General features: G+C 35.3%; 1 protein-coding gene across 1 annotated transcript in view; it reads right to left on the reverse strand.

Moving 5' to 3' along the window:
- Positions 1-17,216, reverse strand: part of ADAMTS19 (ADAM metallopeptidase with thrombospondin type 1 motif 19) — a gene marked incomplete at both ends in the record, with an annotated part of 162,348 nt that overhangs the window by 31,187 nt on the left and 113,945 nt on the right. Inside the window, 4 exons of the mRNA XM_084304756.1 lie at positions 745-902; positions 8,571-8,651; positions 10,636-10,756; positions 12,653-12,780. Of these exons, the coding sequence (XP_084160882.1) occupies positions 745-902; positions 8,571-8,651; positions 10,636-10,756; positions 12,653-12,780 (488 nt within the window). The remainder of the gene's footprint in view (positions 1-744; positions 903-8,570; positions 8,652-10,635; positions 10,757-12,652; positions 12,781-17,216) is intronic.

Genomic DNA, 17,216 nt, shown 5'->3' on the forward strand with positions numbered 1-17,216 from the left:
TTCTGACAGATTTTGTAGATGAAACTAATTAATAGAAGTATCCAACCCAAAACAATGGGGGAAAAAAAAGATTTTATTTAACATAACAGTCACAAAGTTCTCCATGTAAAATTGTAAAAAAAAATATATATATATACACCAGAAATCTGGGGAATGTTATATTACATATCCTATGTTTCCAGTGCTCTTAAAAAGATATCTTTCCTAGATGAATCAAATTTCAAACTATTTTGGATATACAAGATGATTTCTTACACTTAAAGGATTTTGAATTGTGAAGTACTTCTTCATCATTTCTTCATTGTTCCTTTTGTTTTTGTCTCTTTGGCTATCAACTTTGCCTTCCCTACACTGAAATGTGTCAAAACTCTACTTCTCAATGGAGAATTTGGTGATTACAACCCTAAAATGGCAATGCTGTGCTGTAGCGTCAGCCAGTGTGCCAAGAGGATAGAAAACATCTGATCCTAATTTGAATTTCTCTGCTCAAGCTGCACATCAGCTTTGTATGAAATTTGTAGGAATTTTGAAGCCTTCCATTCTGCCTCAATAACATAAAGTTTATTATTGGATTTAAAAGAACTTTTTAGAACTGGGCTGACAGATCAGCAGGTACATCTCGCATAGATCCCATTATCCTCAGAAGCCTGGAAAAAATAGGTCCCACACTATAGGATAGGAATCAGGTGTAAAAAAAAAAAAAAAAAAAAAAGGCGAAACAAAACAAAACCCACATTGTCATACCAGTAAATGTAAAGGTGATGTTGTGGGACCTTTGGCAGATATCTTCTCCCAGAGACCTCTTCGAACATAATGGACGGTGGTCCCAGCAATATTGAATGTTCCTGAATGCTCTATCTTCCAGTCACTATTAATTGACTGTTTACCAGCATCTCGAAGAGCTGCCAAAATACATGAAAAAAGGCCAATACAAAACAAAAAAAAGGCGTTGTCAGTAGTGATTCTGGCCTCCTTTTACTTCCTGTTTGGATAATTTAACAGGTAGGTGAAATCACATAACTCTGCAAAGATATTTATGGATGCTACTATACATGAACTTCAACTGGAACATGTTTCAGAAGCACTTTTTGGAAGATATCCTTGGCAAATCTGTGTGTGCTAAGCATAACTTGAAATTAAAACAGTGTTTTAATGCCTAGTGAGACTGACAGACTCCAGCACAATTCACTAAATTAATTTATGACAAAAGCTTTGTCTCTTTTCCTAGGTAGTCACTTCTATGACCCATACAAGACATGGGAAATGCAATTTTCACAAGACACTCTTCAAGATCTGTGGAATTATATTAAAACTTCAACAAATTCTGGTTCAGAATTCTTTGCCTCTAATTAGTATATCTACTTTTTTCTCCATCTCAAAATGTGACAATACTACTGTCATACTAACTTAAGCACTTATTTTATACAGATGTTCACCACCTAATTTAATGATTCTAACAAACAGAAAAAGCTTATTCTTTTTAGATGAATCATTGTCTTCTTGGCCTAATTAATATTCAAAAGTGTCATCAAGTCAAGAAAGATATTCAGACATTGAGAACAGACTGTTTTACAGTATTTTTCTATAGTACATTCTGAATAGACCCTTCTGTGAAGAATTTTTAATTTAATTTAATTTTATTTTAGTTTTAATCAGGTCTGTAATAATCATATGAAGTAAAATATGCTTGAAGTCACCTTTTGGACAACAAGTTCTACACATTCCTCTTCATTGAAATTGCATGTTTGGCATCAGACTGTTTAAGAGAACTTCAACAGTTTAAGTCTTGTCCAAAATTTCTTATTTAATGTTGTAAGTTAATGTGAGTCATTCCTGTAATCATCCTCTCTCCTATTCATATTTATTCTGTTATGTTTTGTTTCTATGGGAGACAATGGCAATAGGTCTATGGACTGGCAGCAATACAATTGCATAAGACACCACTGATGCGTACCACTACAGCACAGTGTAATAAATGTTAAGACTATAAACTCCATTAACACTGTAGAACAGTCTTGTGCTAAAAATAACCAGTAATTTTACATGATTTAAAAATTGGTATTTTAGGTTTAAACATTCTATTATTAATGGTAATTAACTCCCATTTTGTTTTAAAACGTTATGGGTCAATCCTCTTCCCAGTGGAGAAACAAAACAAATGTACTTGAAAGTGCCAAGGTCCAGTCGGGTCATGCTGCTCACATGGAGCAACATCTTCTCCCTGGAGAGCAGTGGACCTTGCATTGTCTTCTCTGTCTTTAAAAGAAGCGTTACGTACCACAGCATACAGATGTGTGCAGGGGAGTGGAATCCCAGACCCAGACTCCCTACTCTGCTTAGTTTTTGATAAAAGAGGATTTTCTGTACAAAGTAATGCAATGCAGGAGGGAAATTCAGCACACTAGTAGTGTATCTTATAGGCTATAAAACAAACAGAACAATAAATCTACAACCAAGATGAGCAAGCAAAAAAACTCTGATGAGGAAAACCTACCAAGAAAAGAGGCATTTGTATCAAAATAAGAGGGAAGTAGACAAGATTGAGCTGTGAATTTGGTCTTTTGTTCTGTGCAAAATTTAGTAATTCTCTCCAGGAGAGTACTAAAACAATGTCATTTTGGCCAAACCCCATTTTTCCAAGAAAAATAGAAAATATAAAAAAATATTTTAAATTAATTTCTAAATCAGAATACTTTCACTGATATCTTTTCTCAGGGAAGTCACTGTTTCACTCCTGTTAATGTTATCATGGGATCCCTTCAAATCATCTTAAGAATATTAATACTCAAGGTTTGAAAAACTTTTTCAAAATTTCAACTTGTCATCTCATGAAGGACAAAATTCCATCTTTATCTCATTAGAGAAAGATTCCATCTTTATCTTACGAAATTAGAGTTACATATGATTTAGCATTATGTCTTACTGTTTCTGTTTAAACTATTTAAATTACTTTACATTAAGGCATTTGTTTCCGACGTTACTGAATAAGGTACTTATAGATGTTGAAAGCAACTATGCTTTCAATTTGCAGTACCATACAGGACACATTATTGTTCAATAAATTATGTATCTTTTTATGGGAATAAAATTGCCACTTTTTTCTATCAGGTCACATTTTAAGATTGATAATTGCTTAATTGCTTTCTGCTTTCTCCAAAGTAAATAAAGATGAGAATATTATCTTCTGCAGCAAACTTTCCATTAGTTGCTGCTGCTTCAGTCTTTTCCACATCACTGTTTTGATTTTAAGGAAACTAAAGAGAAGAGAAACAAAATAGAAATGCTATCAAGTGACTATGAAACAGAATGTCATATGTCAGCACAGGAATATCTTCTTTTTATTTTTCAAAATACAAGTGTTAAGATACAATCCAGAAATTAAGCATTTATTTAAAAAACAATCAGGGCTATAAGTAAGGCACTGAACAGTTATTACTAATAAATCCAGGTTAGAGTGGAAGAATCTAATTCAGAAAAACACTCAGTTACAAATCTGATAGTTCTTGTTGAATTGTTCTGCATATACATGTATATTTTTGTTGTGTTGTATTTCTACTATTCACTTATAACATTGTTATACATGATCCATATTTACTAACTGTGAAATGGTGTTTTGTTTGTTTGTTTGTTTCTGGAATAACAAATGTGATGTAAACATCTCTCTTGTATTCATGTGTGAATTTAACACCAATGATAAAACAGAAAAAGCTTACAGGTGCTATTGTTTTATAAGCAATAACCGTCAATAAGCCACAGGTCTCCACAGGTCTACATATAGAAGCACTTGATAGCATTTCATCATCACATCAGCTAATTAACTCCAACTGTTCATTAGTATCCAGGAAATCCTTGTGTTAAGGTCATTACTGTTAAAATAACAAGAAGCTGAGAACAGGAAAAGCAACATGCATGTTTTGCTATGATAGGGCAGTGAACGCAATTCATTTTATTTTATTTTTTTAAAAAAGGACAAAAAAAAAGTTTGTATTTTCTCACAACTCTTGAAAATAGAAAGGAATAATCAATCTGACCTGCTTAAGTCTTGTGTTTTGTAGCAAACATTCCTTGCTAAACAGTAATAAAAGCACCAATTTACAAGTACCGCACCTAAAGGATTATGAAATCTAATGAAAATTAAGGACTTTTAGGACAGTGCTTAAAGATAGGAGTTAGTCTATGCTTAAAATTAGTAAGTGATACTTTTATTTCCTGTGCTACAATGTTCACACATACAATGAACTTATTTCCAAAATTAGTTTTAACTTAGAAACTGATTCCTGTTTTATCTGCCTATTTTCTTAGTTACATGTTTTCATCATAGCCTTGCTGACCTATTTGCACTTCGTTTATCACTTTTATTTCACAGAAGTACAACATAAATTCTCATGATATTAGATACAATTGCACAGGAATATTTAATTAGGGTGTATTTATTGAATATGTTATTTCTGTTGCATAATTCTACATATGCAAGTAATATCTTTTCTAGAATGAAGTCTGAGCTATATCAAAATGTGTACATGCAAAAATACACTACTAGCATTTATATGTATAGCTAACTTATTTGCAAGTGCTGAGCAGGAAACTTAGAAAGCATGATTCCATGTTAGTACCAATCTTCACTCTCATTTTTGGTCAGACTTTAAGGTAATTCTTTTTGTGCTGCATAGCACTTTGAATTTCAGTTTTATTGACTGTGAAGGAAGAGCTGATTCATATCACTTTTCATTTTGTCTTCTGCATTGGCAATGTGAGACGTCTATAAAAATTTTAATCAGACTCAGGCACAAACTGAATAAAATAAGCATTTGTTTCTTAATTCTGGATGTTTTCTGAAATGGGTTGTTCAGCTGTTGAAAGTTGTATGGCTGCGTACACACATAGAAAATGATGCTTATATGCCTAAATTCAAACTGACTTTTAATCTCCCACTACTTATGTCAACAAGAAAAATAAGGAGTGGTAAGACTTTGTTAATGCAGTAACACAGAACAACAGTAACAAATGTGCACACTCTTATCTGGAAAATAATTTAAATTCATTTTCATGAGTTTCTTCTGCATAGTTTATATTGCTACAAACTACACTGCCAAAAGCTTTGCTGATAGCTTTCACAAATGTTATCTTATCACAAATGTTAAAGAATAGATATTTGTTTCATATTGATATAAAAAGGTTTTAAAATATTTTATTTACTAACCATTTTCTATGGCCTTGTATAGATGAAAGGAAAACACAGTGGACTCTGGTCTCTGCTATATGATCAGGCCCTCAACTCATTTCCAAGGTATTTTATGTGCATTGTCAGAAATGAGGAATTCAAAAATTTGTATTATTTGTCAGACCCCATCTGCTTTCTTGCATGCTTCTGCCTCTGCCACTCTTCCGCTGTCTCATACTTTCCCTCCCCCCACAAACATGGTACAACGTGCTTATTTCTTAACTAGGAAACATATTTGATAAAGGATATTTGACAAGAACTTGCATTCCTCTGAACTTGACACCTATACACCTATATACAGCTCACTGAATGATTGAGGTTGGAAGGGACCTTTAGAGGTCATCTCCTGCAACCCACATGCTCAAGTAAAGCCACTTAGAACTAATCCATTTCTGTATTTCATTTAGAAACAAATAATTTCTCTCATTTCCAATTAACACCAAGAATTTTCAGTTTTTAGATCACAAGTCTGTAACTAATCTTATTAATTCATTATAATACTGGACTTGACATCTTGACATGCCATTATACAAGTGTCACAAAAATAAGCATTCTAAACTCAAAGCCTGGTATATCTCTTAGGAAAAATACTTTGAACTTCGTTTCTGTATTCTACTTTAAGAACTGAAAAAAAAAAAAAAAAAAAAAACAACACCTGCCAAATATAAAGGAAAATGTAGCAGCAGACAAGACCAAGATCTTAGACCACAGATCCTAATTCCAAAATTAGTATGGTTTAGGAAATATTCTTGAATCAAATAAACACTTGTTTTTCCTTCTTTACTATTACAAGTAATTTCTATTCCTGAATACTCTACTGAGGAAAGAAGAATCACAATCTCGTATGTATTTCCTCATATGACTTAAGTAATAAGGCATACCTATTAATTTGGCTTTATTACAATAAAATATAACAACAACAACAACAACAACAACAACAACAATAATAATAATAATAATAATAATAATAATAATAATAATAATAAAAGAGTACGTAATTCTTTCAAAACTGTAAAGAAAACCTCACTGAAGGGGATCTGTGGGTCATCACTGCTTCTACCTCCCCAGAGGGGAGAAAAGAGGACAGACCTTGACAGAGTCATCAATTCAGTAAATGCAGTTGCAAGTTATATTTTATCCTTTCTTCTAGGATGCCAGAGCTCCTGCTACTGTGGTAAATGTTGATATACCTCAGATAAAGGTATCTGAGGTGTTCAGAAAGAATTCCTCTGAAGATTTACTGCTATGGACTGTGGTTTTACTGGTCAGTTTAGCATCATCATGGAAGCTTCCAGATCACAGTGACACTGTTTTCTGATCACCTAGTAAATCCAGAGAACAGCATTTCACTTTGATTGTCTCTGTATTTGACCTGTGCTGTACAACAGGGATCAAATTTTCCAGCAGTTTAAATTAGCTTCTACTTTGTAAGCCACAGCTCTTTGTGTATGCTGGGCTGCCTTATGCTTATAGCTGTATCTTCAACTATAAAATTATTAATTATTTGAGCTATACTATTTGAGCTATACCATTCAAAAAAAAAAAAAAAAAAAAAGATCTTAAGAAAATTAGCCAAGCAGAAATACTGTTGGCCTATACTGACTTGTTTCAAGTTCAAAAACCCAGAGAGCAAAGTGCTACGCAATGTAAAATTAACATACAGAACCGTAACATAAAAACAAATCAGAAACATAGAATTTAATTTGCACTGTATTTCACACTTTTATTCAATTTTCTGAAAAATATTGTTTCTAAGGTGAAATGTTTATACCTTCTTCACTAAAATTGCAATGTTACTACTCCAAGTCAAAAGTGTTAACATTTAAATTGTTACTCCTATTCAATTCAATTTTTTCATGCTTTCAGAATAAATCTGCTGAAATTGAATAGAGTTTAATTTAAAAACCTTTTGCTAATAAAAGTAAGAAAAAAGTGTGAAAACCTAGGTTTTAATCCAAAATAAGAGATCTTTTCCTGCTTCCACATAAAGCCTTAAAAGATCTCAATGAAATACTATCTGATAATGATTCAGACTGACATTAGCTACAATAAGAAAAGTTGAATTAAAGTGACAATCAATGAAAAGCTGATTGCTAATTAGCACCTTTCAAAAACAAGCAGTATATCTGATATGATTTCATAAAAAGAATTATAATTCTTTTTGCGTCCCCGTTATGGGAGGAAAGCTTGCTATTTATGAAAATGAATTAATTTCCTTAAATACAACTCCAGCTTTTATTTACTTTTACATTATTTAAAAAATAAAAACTAAGCAGTACTTCACTTGTCTGCATATGATAACACAGCAGATATATAGGATGAAAAAAAGAAAACAACTTGGAAAACTAAGAAAATGAAACTTCTGTTATCGATTTCACACTCAGACCTCCATCTCAAGCTCCATTGGTGCACAATGAAACAATCCAGAACTCTAAATCTCCTGTGATATTTTAACAGGATAGGCACAGCCCTCATGACAAACCAACAGTCACACATTAATAATGTCAACTGTCATAACTAAGACTTGACATTTTTTATGTTCTCTTAGTTAAAGTACTGAGTAAAAAGTTCCTTAAAATGTAAATATTACTTATGAACAGAACTAAGAACAGGGGACAAATCGGGGAATTTTTCATTTCATTGTCCTATTTCTTGTATTAAGTTTCTCTCAATTTAAGCTACAAGCAGTTCACTAAATATTTATGGTATTTCACTTATACCACAACAACATTAACCATAACAACAATTACAAGTTATACTCTCCTAGGCAACAGCTCTACAACTCATTAAAAACAAAAACAAATTTTCAATGAAATGTAATTCCATAAAAAAAGTAAAAACTAAAAAAAAATAATAATTGTGATTACATTTGCCCATGAAAACATTTAGATGATTTGAAATTATCCAAATAAATATTTTTGTGCTTTCTTAGTTTAACTTTAGAGCTTTCATTTGACTTTATTGGTAATTTCCTGTGTATTGATTGGTCAGTGCATTTTTTTTTTTTTTGGCTAAGCAGAAATTATTACATGTTTCAGCATAAAACTTTTCCTTTCACTAGCTTCAATGTGAAGTGTTTTCATATGTGTTCTCGACATAAAGCATTGAAAATCCTGCAACGGGGAATTTTTCTGATATCTGAACTAATTCTTTGAATATTTCTGTAAATGAGAAGAGATGAAAGTTCAAACAAACAAAAAAAATGTGCAATAGCCAACTGTTATGTAATTTCTACAAAATTTCTTTAAAGGTTATTTTCAATGTTTTCTACACATATTTTTGTTTAATTACACAAGCATGTTTAGCTAGCTCTCTTCAGTGTTGATCCAAACAGGACATGAACACTAACCTAAATAACTGTGAGCTGGTTTTTCTTCCACAACTTTGATTCTTCTTGCTCCTGCGGGTATCACCAAAGCTTCCACATAACCTAGGCATGAGACCATATGTACTATGTTAAACACAAAAGTATGGAAAAGGACATTTTGTATGGTTTTTTCTTTCTTGTTTATTTTCTGTTTTAAATGTAACAAATTATAATTTATAATGTCTTGAGAGTCTTTGAAAAATGTTGAAATTGTTAACAAAAATGAAACTGTATTATGTATAATATACATATACTATGATGTAATATTAAGAGGATAGAAAAGTGAAACATAACCTGAATTAGTGACGCTGGAGCAGACTGGAGACGGGGCAGATAAAGCTGTCTCCAGCCAAGTAGAATAGTATCATTATCACTACCAAACCAGACAAATTCCAATTTCATTTAGCATGTAAGGACAAATGATATGGCACCAGAATGTAAACAGCATCCCACTGTTTGTTCTGGTAAATGTTTTGTACTCCAGGTTTCTTGCTAAAACATTCAACCCCTGTTATGAATGACTTTGGAGGTATATTTATTAGTTAGTTGTATTGCATTAAAATTGTTTCCTTACTGTGTGGGATTAAGACATGCTGTTGAGCCATTTTCTCTAAGTAAAAAGGGGTGAAAAGGCAATGCAGGTGGAAAACACTGTACAACAAAGAATGTTATAAATAAAATCACATTATAGATTATTTAAGTGAACTTCAAAAAGTAGATAGTAAAAAATATTTATCCTGTGTAGCTATGCAAAGTTTTATAAGCAAATACTGAGCACTTATAATAATTTTTCAACATTTTAGTCTTGAAACTTGAAAATTAGCTGCAAAACAGCATTATTTAATTTCCTTAAGAGCTAATAACTCTATGTATTGCTGATATTCCAGCTTCTTGAGAAGGAAAACAACACAGCTATGTTTAGATGGCAATACTATAATAATGTGGATTGACATAAAATCCTGAAAAATCTTTAGAAGTGTTTGGATATTTGCACTAGCTATAGAAGAGAGCTGACATATTGCCATTTATTAGCAGTCACCTTCTCCATAGTTTTTGATCTGTAGTCCTCAAGACTCAGCCATGGTTTGGGATCCCTGTTCTAAGGCCTGTTCTGGCCTTAAGACAAGGCCAGACATAACTATCTGATGATTATACGTTTCTTATTTTATTTTTATTTTTTTAAGTATGCATTTAAGTAAATGCATTGAAGTCCTTGATTGTTCAAAGATATAGTCTGCTTCTAATTAAAGTATTTTATGATGTGATTTACTTACTGACTTGAAATTCTGCACATTTTCTATACAAGAAAGTGTAATGGCAAACGAATGCTGAAAACAGTTGGTAAATCACTGTTTGAAAGGGAAGACTTTTCTTTAAGAGAAGGCATAAATGGTGCACAGTGAACTCTATTTGGATTTCAATCCTCTGCTCTGCAAACACCACTGTGCAGTAGCTAGTCAATTCACCTCTTTCAAAGAACAGATCACAGGACTCTTTGAAAATCTAATATTCATTCTGCATCAGAAAATCTATTTACTTTTTAAAACATGTTGATAGTAGCATAAAATAATGCAAAGGATATAAGACTTCACACATTTGATTTTATATTCTCCAACTGCTTGGTTTAATGACATTACTCTAGTTAACAGATCATAGTTAAGATCATTTATTTTGAAGAACATTAAATTATCTAAACAATGTAAGAATTTATTGTTTATTTACTTATAAGCACCAAGAAAAATTTGCAAATTTTTAGCAATCTTGTTTTCCTATGAAATAATGTGTTTAATTACATATAAATCATATAATTCAATAATTTTGTATAAAATTAAAACAATGTTATTTTGCAGCAATTTAATAATAATAATTTGCTTGTATCTTAAACATTGAACATATGATCAGGGTAGGATTAGTTTCAAAAATCTCCTTTGTAGGGTCTGAAATAGTGAGAAACTGCATCCGTTTGAAAAGCATACCCTAGTTTGTAATACTCACAGCAATCAAAGCAGTTAATGCTTTTCTGAGTCTACAAAGTAGATGAACTTACCAGCTCCTCTGGTGTGGTTAAAATCGCCTTTAATAACTTTGCATGACTTTCCATTACCATTGCACACTCCACAATGATCTTCACGAGCCAGAGATCCTAATATACCATCACAGCCAAATTTCTAAGGGAGAAGAAAATAAAGCTATTGAGAGACAGGCCACATTTTTCATAAGGCTGCACTTATGAGTGGGCATCTTGTTCAAGATGACCTAATCATTGTGACCCAGCATTGATGTTAGGCTTCCTCAGATTGCTGCACTCTGTCTTCTTATATGGTTAGCCAACAATATTAGCTGCTTTCTAAGAGGAACACACATGTGCTCCCACCTCTCTCTGGCATCTCCTGGCACTGATGGATGGGCTACTGTGCAAAGCACTGAATAGGCTTTAGTGCCCAGTGATTGCAACTTGCGCAGCTTTTGATTCAAAATACAGCAGATTCTTTGCCACTCCCATAATGGTAAAGTGCCACCTAAGGAAAGATTTATACATAATTTATATGTGCTTTATGGAAAAGTATTTGGTTTGAAACTAATAGTGTTTACTCAAGCATTTCACGTTACTATCTTAAATGTATTTCTATTGTTAAAAATCACTGCTAGCCCGACAATAGGAATAGAGTTAATTTCATGTATTGGCCTGATATTAAATAAAAACTTTTTAGAGATGAGAGAAGACATCACAAAGTAATCTCGTGCACTGATAAAACCAATAAAACTTAAACACATTTTCAACATAAATGGTGAAGGTAAAAGCTACGCTAAAAAGGAAATAAAGAATTCCCATAACAACAGAAACTGTAGTCTATTAAAGATCAGCTCATTTCCGAGCATATGAGGATTGTTACTTCTCTCTATGCATACAATTCTTAGTAGTGATTCCACCTTAAAATAAAATATATAGAATTTAAAATATGTTTTAAGGCATAAGTGTTCAAAGACCTGTGTATCTAAAATGGTATATCTGCAAGATTTAAATATTTAACTCCACAGCTGTAGACCATAAGTCTCTCCTCATCTGTTTGAACAGACAAGTTAAATGTGAAAGATCTTATAAATTAAACATTCAAATTTCATTAATACTCTGCCTCTTCATATGCCAAGAAACCGGTTTAGTAGTGTTATTATTATTATTATTTTTTGGCTTTATCAGCCAGACAGATGCAAAAAGTGGATAATAAAAGACATTTTTTTTCAAGAAAAAAAGGTGGGTTATACATCATCTTTGTGATTAAAACTCTAATTTTTATCTCATGAGCAAAAACTCCAGTTCAATGAAGTACTTAAGTGCATACATGTTGCACGTGCTCAGTTACTCGAGACTTATTATACACATACATGCATTTGTATGCATATATAAATGCATGCATGCATCTACAAGTATTTAATTTACTTAAGTTATTATAGTATCTAGCAAAATCATTTCTGTGTTAAAGGTTTCTGCTTAATTCAAGGTGTGCAATGGTAAGCGGACCAAGGAAATAAACAGCTCTGTGGGATTTTCATATGAAAGAGTTTCCATGTGAGGCACTATAAAAGAGACAAAAGAACTTCTATGAACCAAACAAATTCTCAGGACCATGAATAGCGGAAGCACTCTACTTTAGTTATCTGCAATTCAGTTTCTTTGGTTTATTTAGCTGTAAAATTTTGTACTGTTGACAGAACTAAGCACACATATCCACATGCCATAGCAAAATTTCCCAGCCTGCTGAAGGCTGCGACATCCTCATCTATCGAAGTTGCAATTAGTAACACTTATGCTCCAATCTGCTGCAGTTTCTTGTAATCAGCCATATCAGAGAGACACATTCCTGAAGCTAAAACTTCAGTTACTTCAGGTACTTTGTTGCAAGTGAAAAGAGTTTAAAATATTTTTGTATGGTACATAGAGAGACATTCAGTCTTGGTCATGCATATTGCAACATTCCATCAAAGAAATAGCACATATGCATAACAAATGTATGCACCTGCATCCATGTGCATATGTATCCAGTTTCTAAAGGAGTAACTCATACCTGGCATCTACCATCTGCACAGATATCTAACCCATGCTGGCCACAAGAAGTCCCATCCATCACCTTTTCTGTTAGAAGAATGGGCTGATCTTTTCCAGCCGGTGAACAGAATAAGGCACAGGGTTTTTCTGTAGTAGCAATTGATGGAAACAATAAATAAATAAAATAAATAAATGAGTTCACAAAAGGTCAGGTAACAAATAGAAAATTATTATCAACAGTATTTTAAAACTAACATATGCTTATCTTCACAGTATGGATCTAAGTTAGCATAAAAAGTTATCTTAGATACAGTGAAAAAAACAACAGTTTTGATCCTTTTCTCATCTGTTTGAAGAACTCAAATTCTTTTTCCTGCTAGAACATACTTGTGCTATAAACTTGGCCTACATCGTACTCATGTCATGTTCATTGTTACAATTAAGAATATGCACATTACAGCTGTTGGAATATTTTGGTTGTAATCTATACTTTCATTCTACCATACTTCTGGCAGATCATAAATATTGGTTAAAAAAGAAACTTAACACTTTCCAGATTTTATAACTATGCAGGTCAAAGAGAAAAAAATTAAGTAACTGAAACACCCTGGGAAGAAAAATATACGGATTTACAAAATCCATATTAAAAAAAAAGGAAAAAAAAAAAGACTAAATACTGAACACATTCTGTCCAACATCTTTACCAAGGTCAGGCAATTTTCTACTGCATTTCTACAGCATTCTGAAAATCATTTCTACAGCATTCTGCAAATCATTTCTCATTTTGAAAAGAATAAAAAAGTAATCATATCCTATGTATCCATGTATTCCTCAGGGTCATCATTTATAAATAATGAAGTTTGCTTCACCACTGCCAAAGTAATAACTAATAAAATAAAATAAAATGAAGTCTCCTGTCAGTGGTCAACCAAGTACAAAATTACATAACTTTTTTATATCTTTAATCACAAGTGTACTAACTCAGAACTTCTTCCCAAGCTTTTGCAGATTTTTGAAAGGATAATGTCAATCCTGAACTTGAAACTGATTTCACTTGGACACAACCTACATGACTCCGACTTCATGCTGACTTTTAGATTCCTGGAGTGCATTTTTATTAGTAAATTAAACAGTTCCAGGAAACATTCAAGGGCACTGGAACTCTACTGTCTATACAGTTAAACTGCAAAACACTCCATGGCACATTTTTCACCCGTGCCAACTAGCATTAGCTGGGTCTAGACTGGAAATCGCCACCTGCAAAGGACCATTTCCAAAAAGCTGTTTGGATGTCATCATCCTTTTCAGAGTGCCAAAGAACTGAGAAGTGTGGACACAGGCATTCTCTACCAGCTCACATCAGAGAGTGGTCTGGGCACATTTAATATACTAAAATCAACACAGCCTCTGAGTATCTCTGGGGGAAGGTACAAAAAGATGTGATCTCTGTTGCCAGCCTGTCAGACACAGCCATCTCCAGTTCAGAAGCATTAGCCTCAGCCTGAGTTTGTGCATGCTGCATTCCTGTTATACTGCTTAAAATGGAATTTGAATGTCACCTGGTAGCTTTAAGAACAGCATGTATAAGCATTTTTCAAAGGAACACCTTATCAAGATTTACAACCTAAAAATTTTGTAAGGACACTAAAATCAAAGAGACAAAAATTTGTAGAAATCACAGCAATATCAGTATCCTGGACTATGGCAGAGCAGACTTTGCTCTCTTCAGAGACCTGCTTGGTAGAGTACCATTGGACAAAGCCCTGGAGGGAAAAGTGAAAAGAAAACTGAGACAGATGGTTAATATCTAAGGATCACCTCCTCCAAGCTCAGGAGTGATGCATCCCAGCAAAGAAGAAGTCATGCAAAAACTCCAGGAAACCTGCATGGATGAGCAAAGAGCTCCTGGCCAAACAGAAAAGGGAGGCCTACAGAGGGTAGAAGCAGGGAGGGACATATAGCCTGGGAAGAATACAGAGAAATAGCCTGAATAGCAGGGATCAGGTTAGGGAAGCCAAAGCCCTATTAGAATTAAATTTGGCCAGGGACATCATGGGCAACAAGAAAGTCTTCTATAGGTAGGTACATCAAAAACAAAAGACCAGGGAAAATCAGGTCTCTGTCTGGAAGGAAACAGGATATCTGGTTACTTGGGATATGAAGAAAGCTGAAGTATTCAATGAATCTTTTGCCTCAGTCTTCACCAGAAAAAGCTCCAGCCACATAGCCCAGGCCCCAGAAGGCAAAGCCAGGGATTTGGAGAATGAAGAACCTCACACTACAGGAGAAGATCAGGTTCAAGACCAGCTAAAGAACTTCAAGGTGCACAAGTTCTGAAGGTGCCAATGAGACCTGATGAGACGCATCCAAGGGTCCTGAGGGAACTGGTGAATGAAGTTGCTAAGCCCATCACATCTGAGAAATTTTGGCAGTCCAGTGAAGTTCCCACTGACTGGAAGAGGCAGAATATAACCCCATTTTTAAAAAGGGACCTGGGGAACTACAGGCCAGTCCGTCTCACCTATGTACCTGACAAGATCATGGAGCAGATCCTCCTGGAAACTACACTAAGGCACATGAAAAATAGGGAGGTGATTGGTGACAGCCAGCATGGCTTCACTGAGGGCAGATTATGTCTGACAAATCTGGTGGCCACCTCCAATGGGGTTACAGCATTGGTGGATAGGGGAAGAGCAACTGATGTCATCTACCTGGACTTGTGCAAAGCATTTGACACTGTCCCCCATGATGTCCTTGTCTCTAACCTGGAGAGACATGGATTTGATGGATGGGCCACTCAGGGGGTAAGGAACTGACTGGATGGTCACACTTAAACAGTTGCGGTCAACAGCACAATGTCTGCGTGGAGACCTATGATGAGTGGCGTTCCTAAGCAGTCAGTATTAGGACCAGTGCTGTTTAACAACTTTGCTGGTAACATGGGCAGTGAGATCGAGAGCACCCTCAGTAATTTTGCTGACTACACCAAGCTTTGTAGTGCAGTTGACATGCTATAGGGAAGAGATACCATCCAGAGTGACCTAGAGAGGCTTGAGAGGTGGGCCCATTTAAACTCCATGAAGTTCAGCAAGGCCATGTGCAAAGTCCTGCACCTTGGCTGGGGCAATCCTAAGCACAAATACAGACTGGGCAGAGAATGGATTGAGAGTGGCCCTGAGGAGGGCTGAGAAGCTAAACATGAGCTGTCAATGTGCACCTGCAGCCCAGAAAGCCACCCGTATCCTGGGCTGCTTCAAAAGAAGCATGGCCAGCAGGTTGAGGGAAATGATTCTCCTCCTCTACTCTGCTCTTGTGAGACCCCCCACAGAGTCTCTGCTCTGGGGCCACCAGAACAAGAAGGGCATAGACCTGTTGGTGCATGTCCAGAGGAGAGTCATGAGGACAATTAGAGCACTGAGGACAATTAGAGCATGAGGACAATTAGAGCACCTTCTCTTATGAAGACTGGCTGAGAGAGCTGGAGTTGTTCAGCCTGGAGAAGAGAAGGCTCCAGGGAGACTGTATAGTTGCCTTCCAGTAACTAAAGGGAGCCTACAAGAAAGCAGGAGAGTTACTCTGCCAGGGAGCGTAGTGATAGTAATGGTTTTATACTAAATGAAGGTAGATATAGAATAGTAATTAGGAAGAAACCCTCTACTCTGAGGGTGGTGAGACACTGGAACAGGTTGCCCATATAATTTGTGGATGCCCCCTCCCTTGAAGTGCTCAAGACCGGACTGGATGTGGCTTTAGGCAACCTAATCTAGTAGGAGGTGTGGCAGGGGGGTTGTAACTAGGTTATCTTTCAGGTTCCTTCCAACACAAAGCATTCTATGATTCTGTGACTCTCTCATGGCCTCGTTGAACTTCATGAGAGTTGCATGGGCCCACCTCTCAAGCCTGTCCATGTCCTGGCATTTCTTCCCTCTGGTATATCAGCTGTAGCACACAGATTGGTTTCATTGGCAAATGTGCTGGGGGTACACTTGATCCTACTGTCCATGTCACCAGCAAAGATATTAAACAGTGACAGTCCCAATACTGATCCCTGAAGTCCAACACTCATCACTGATTTCCACTTGGAATTTGAGCTGTTGACTGCAACTCTTTAAATGCTGCCATCCTGCCATTTCCTTACTTGCCAAGTGGTCCATTCATCAAATACATGTCTCTCCAGGTTAGAGGCAAGGATATCAAGGGGGGCAGTGTCAAATGCTTTGTGCAAGTCCAGGTAGATGACATCAGTTGCTCTTCCCCTATCCACCAATGCTGTAACCCTGGTATAGAAGACTATACCAGGCACAATTTGTTACACACAATCTGCCCTCAGTGAAGCCATGCTGGCTGTCACCAATCACCTCCCTATTTTCCATGTTCCTTAGTGTAGTTTCCAGGAGGATCTGCTCCATGATCTTGCCAGGAACAGAGGTGAGATGGACTGGCCTGCAGTTCTCCAGGCCTTCCTTTTTTCCCTTTTTAAAAATGGGGGTTATGTTCTGCCTCTTCCAGTCAGTGGGAAATTCACTGGACTGCCATAGCTTCTCAGATATGACCAGTACTGGCTCAGCAACTGCATATACCAG

This window comes from Netta rufina, assembly GCF_964035555.1.
Source record: "Netta rufina genome assembly, chromosome: Z".
Taxonomy (NCBI): domain Eukaryota; kingdom Metazoa; phylum Chordata; class Aves; order Anseriformes; family Anatidae; genus Netta; species Netta rufina.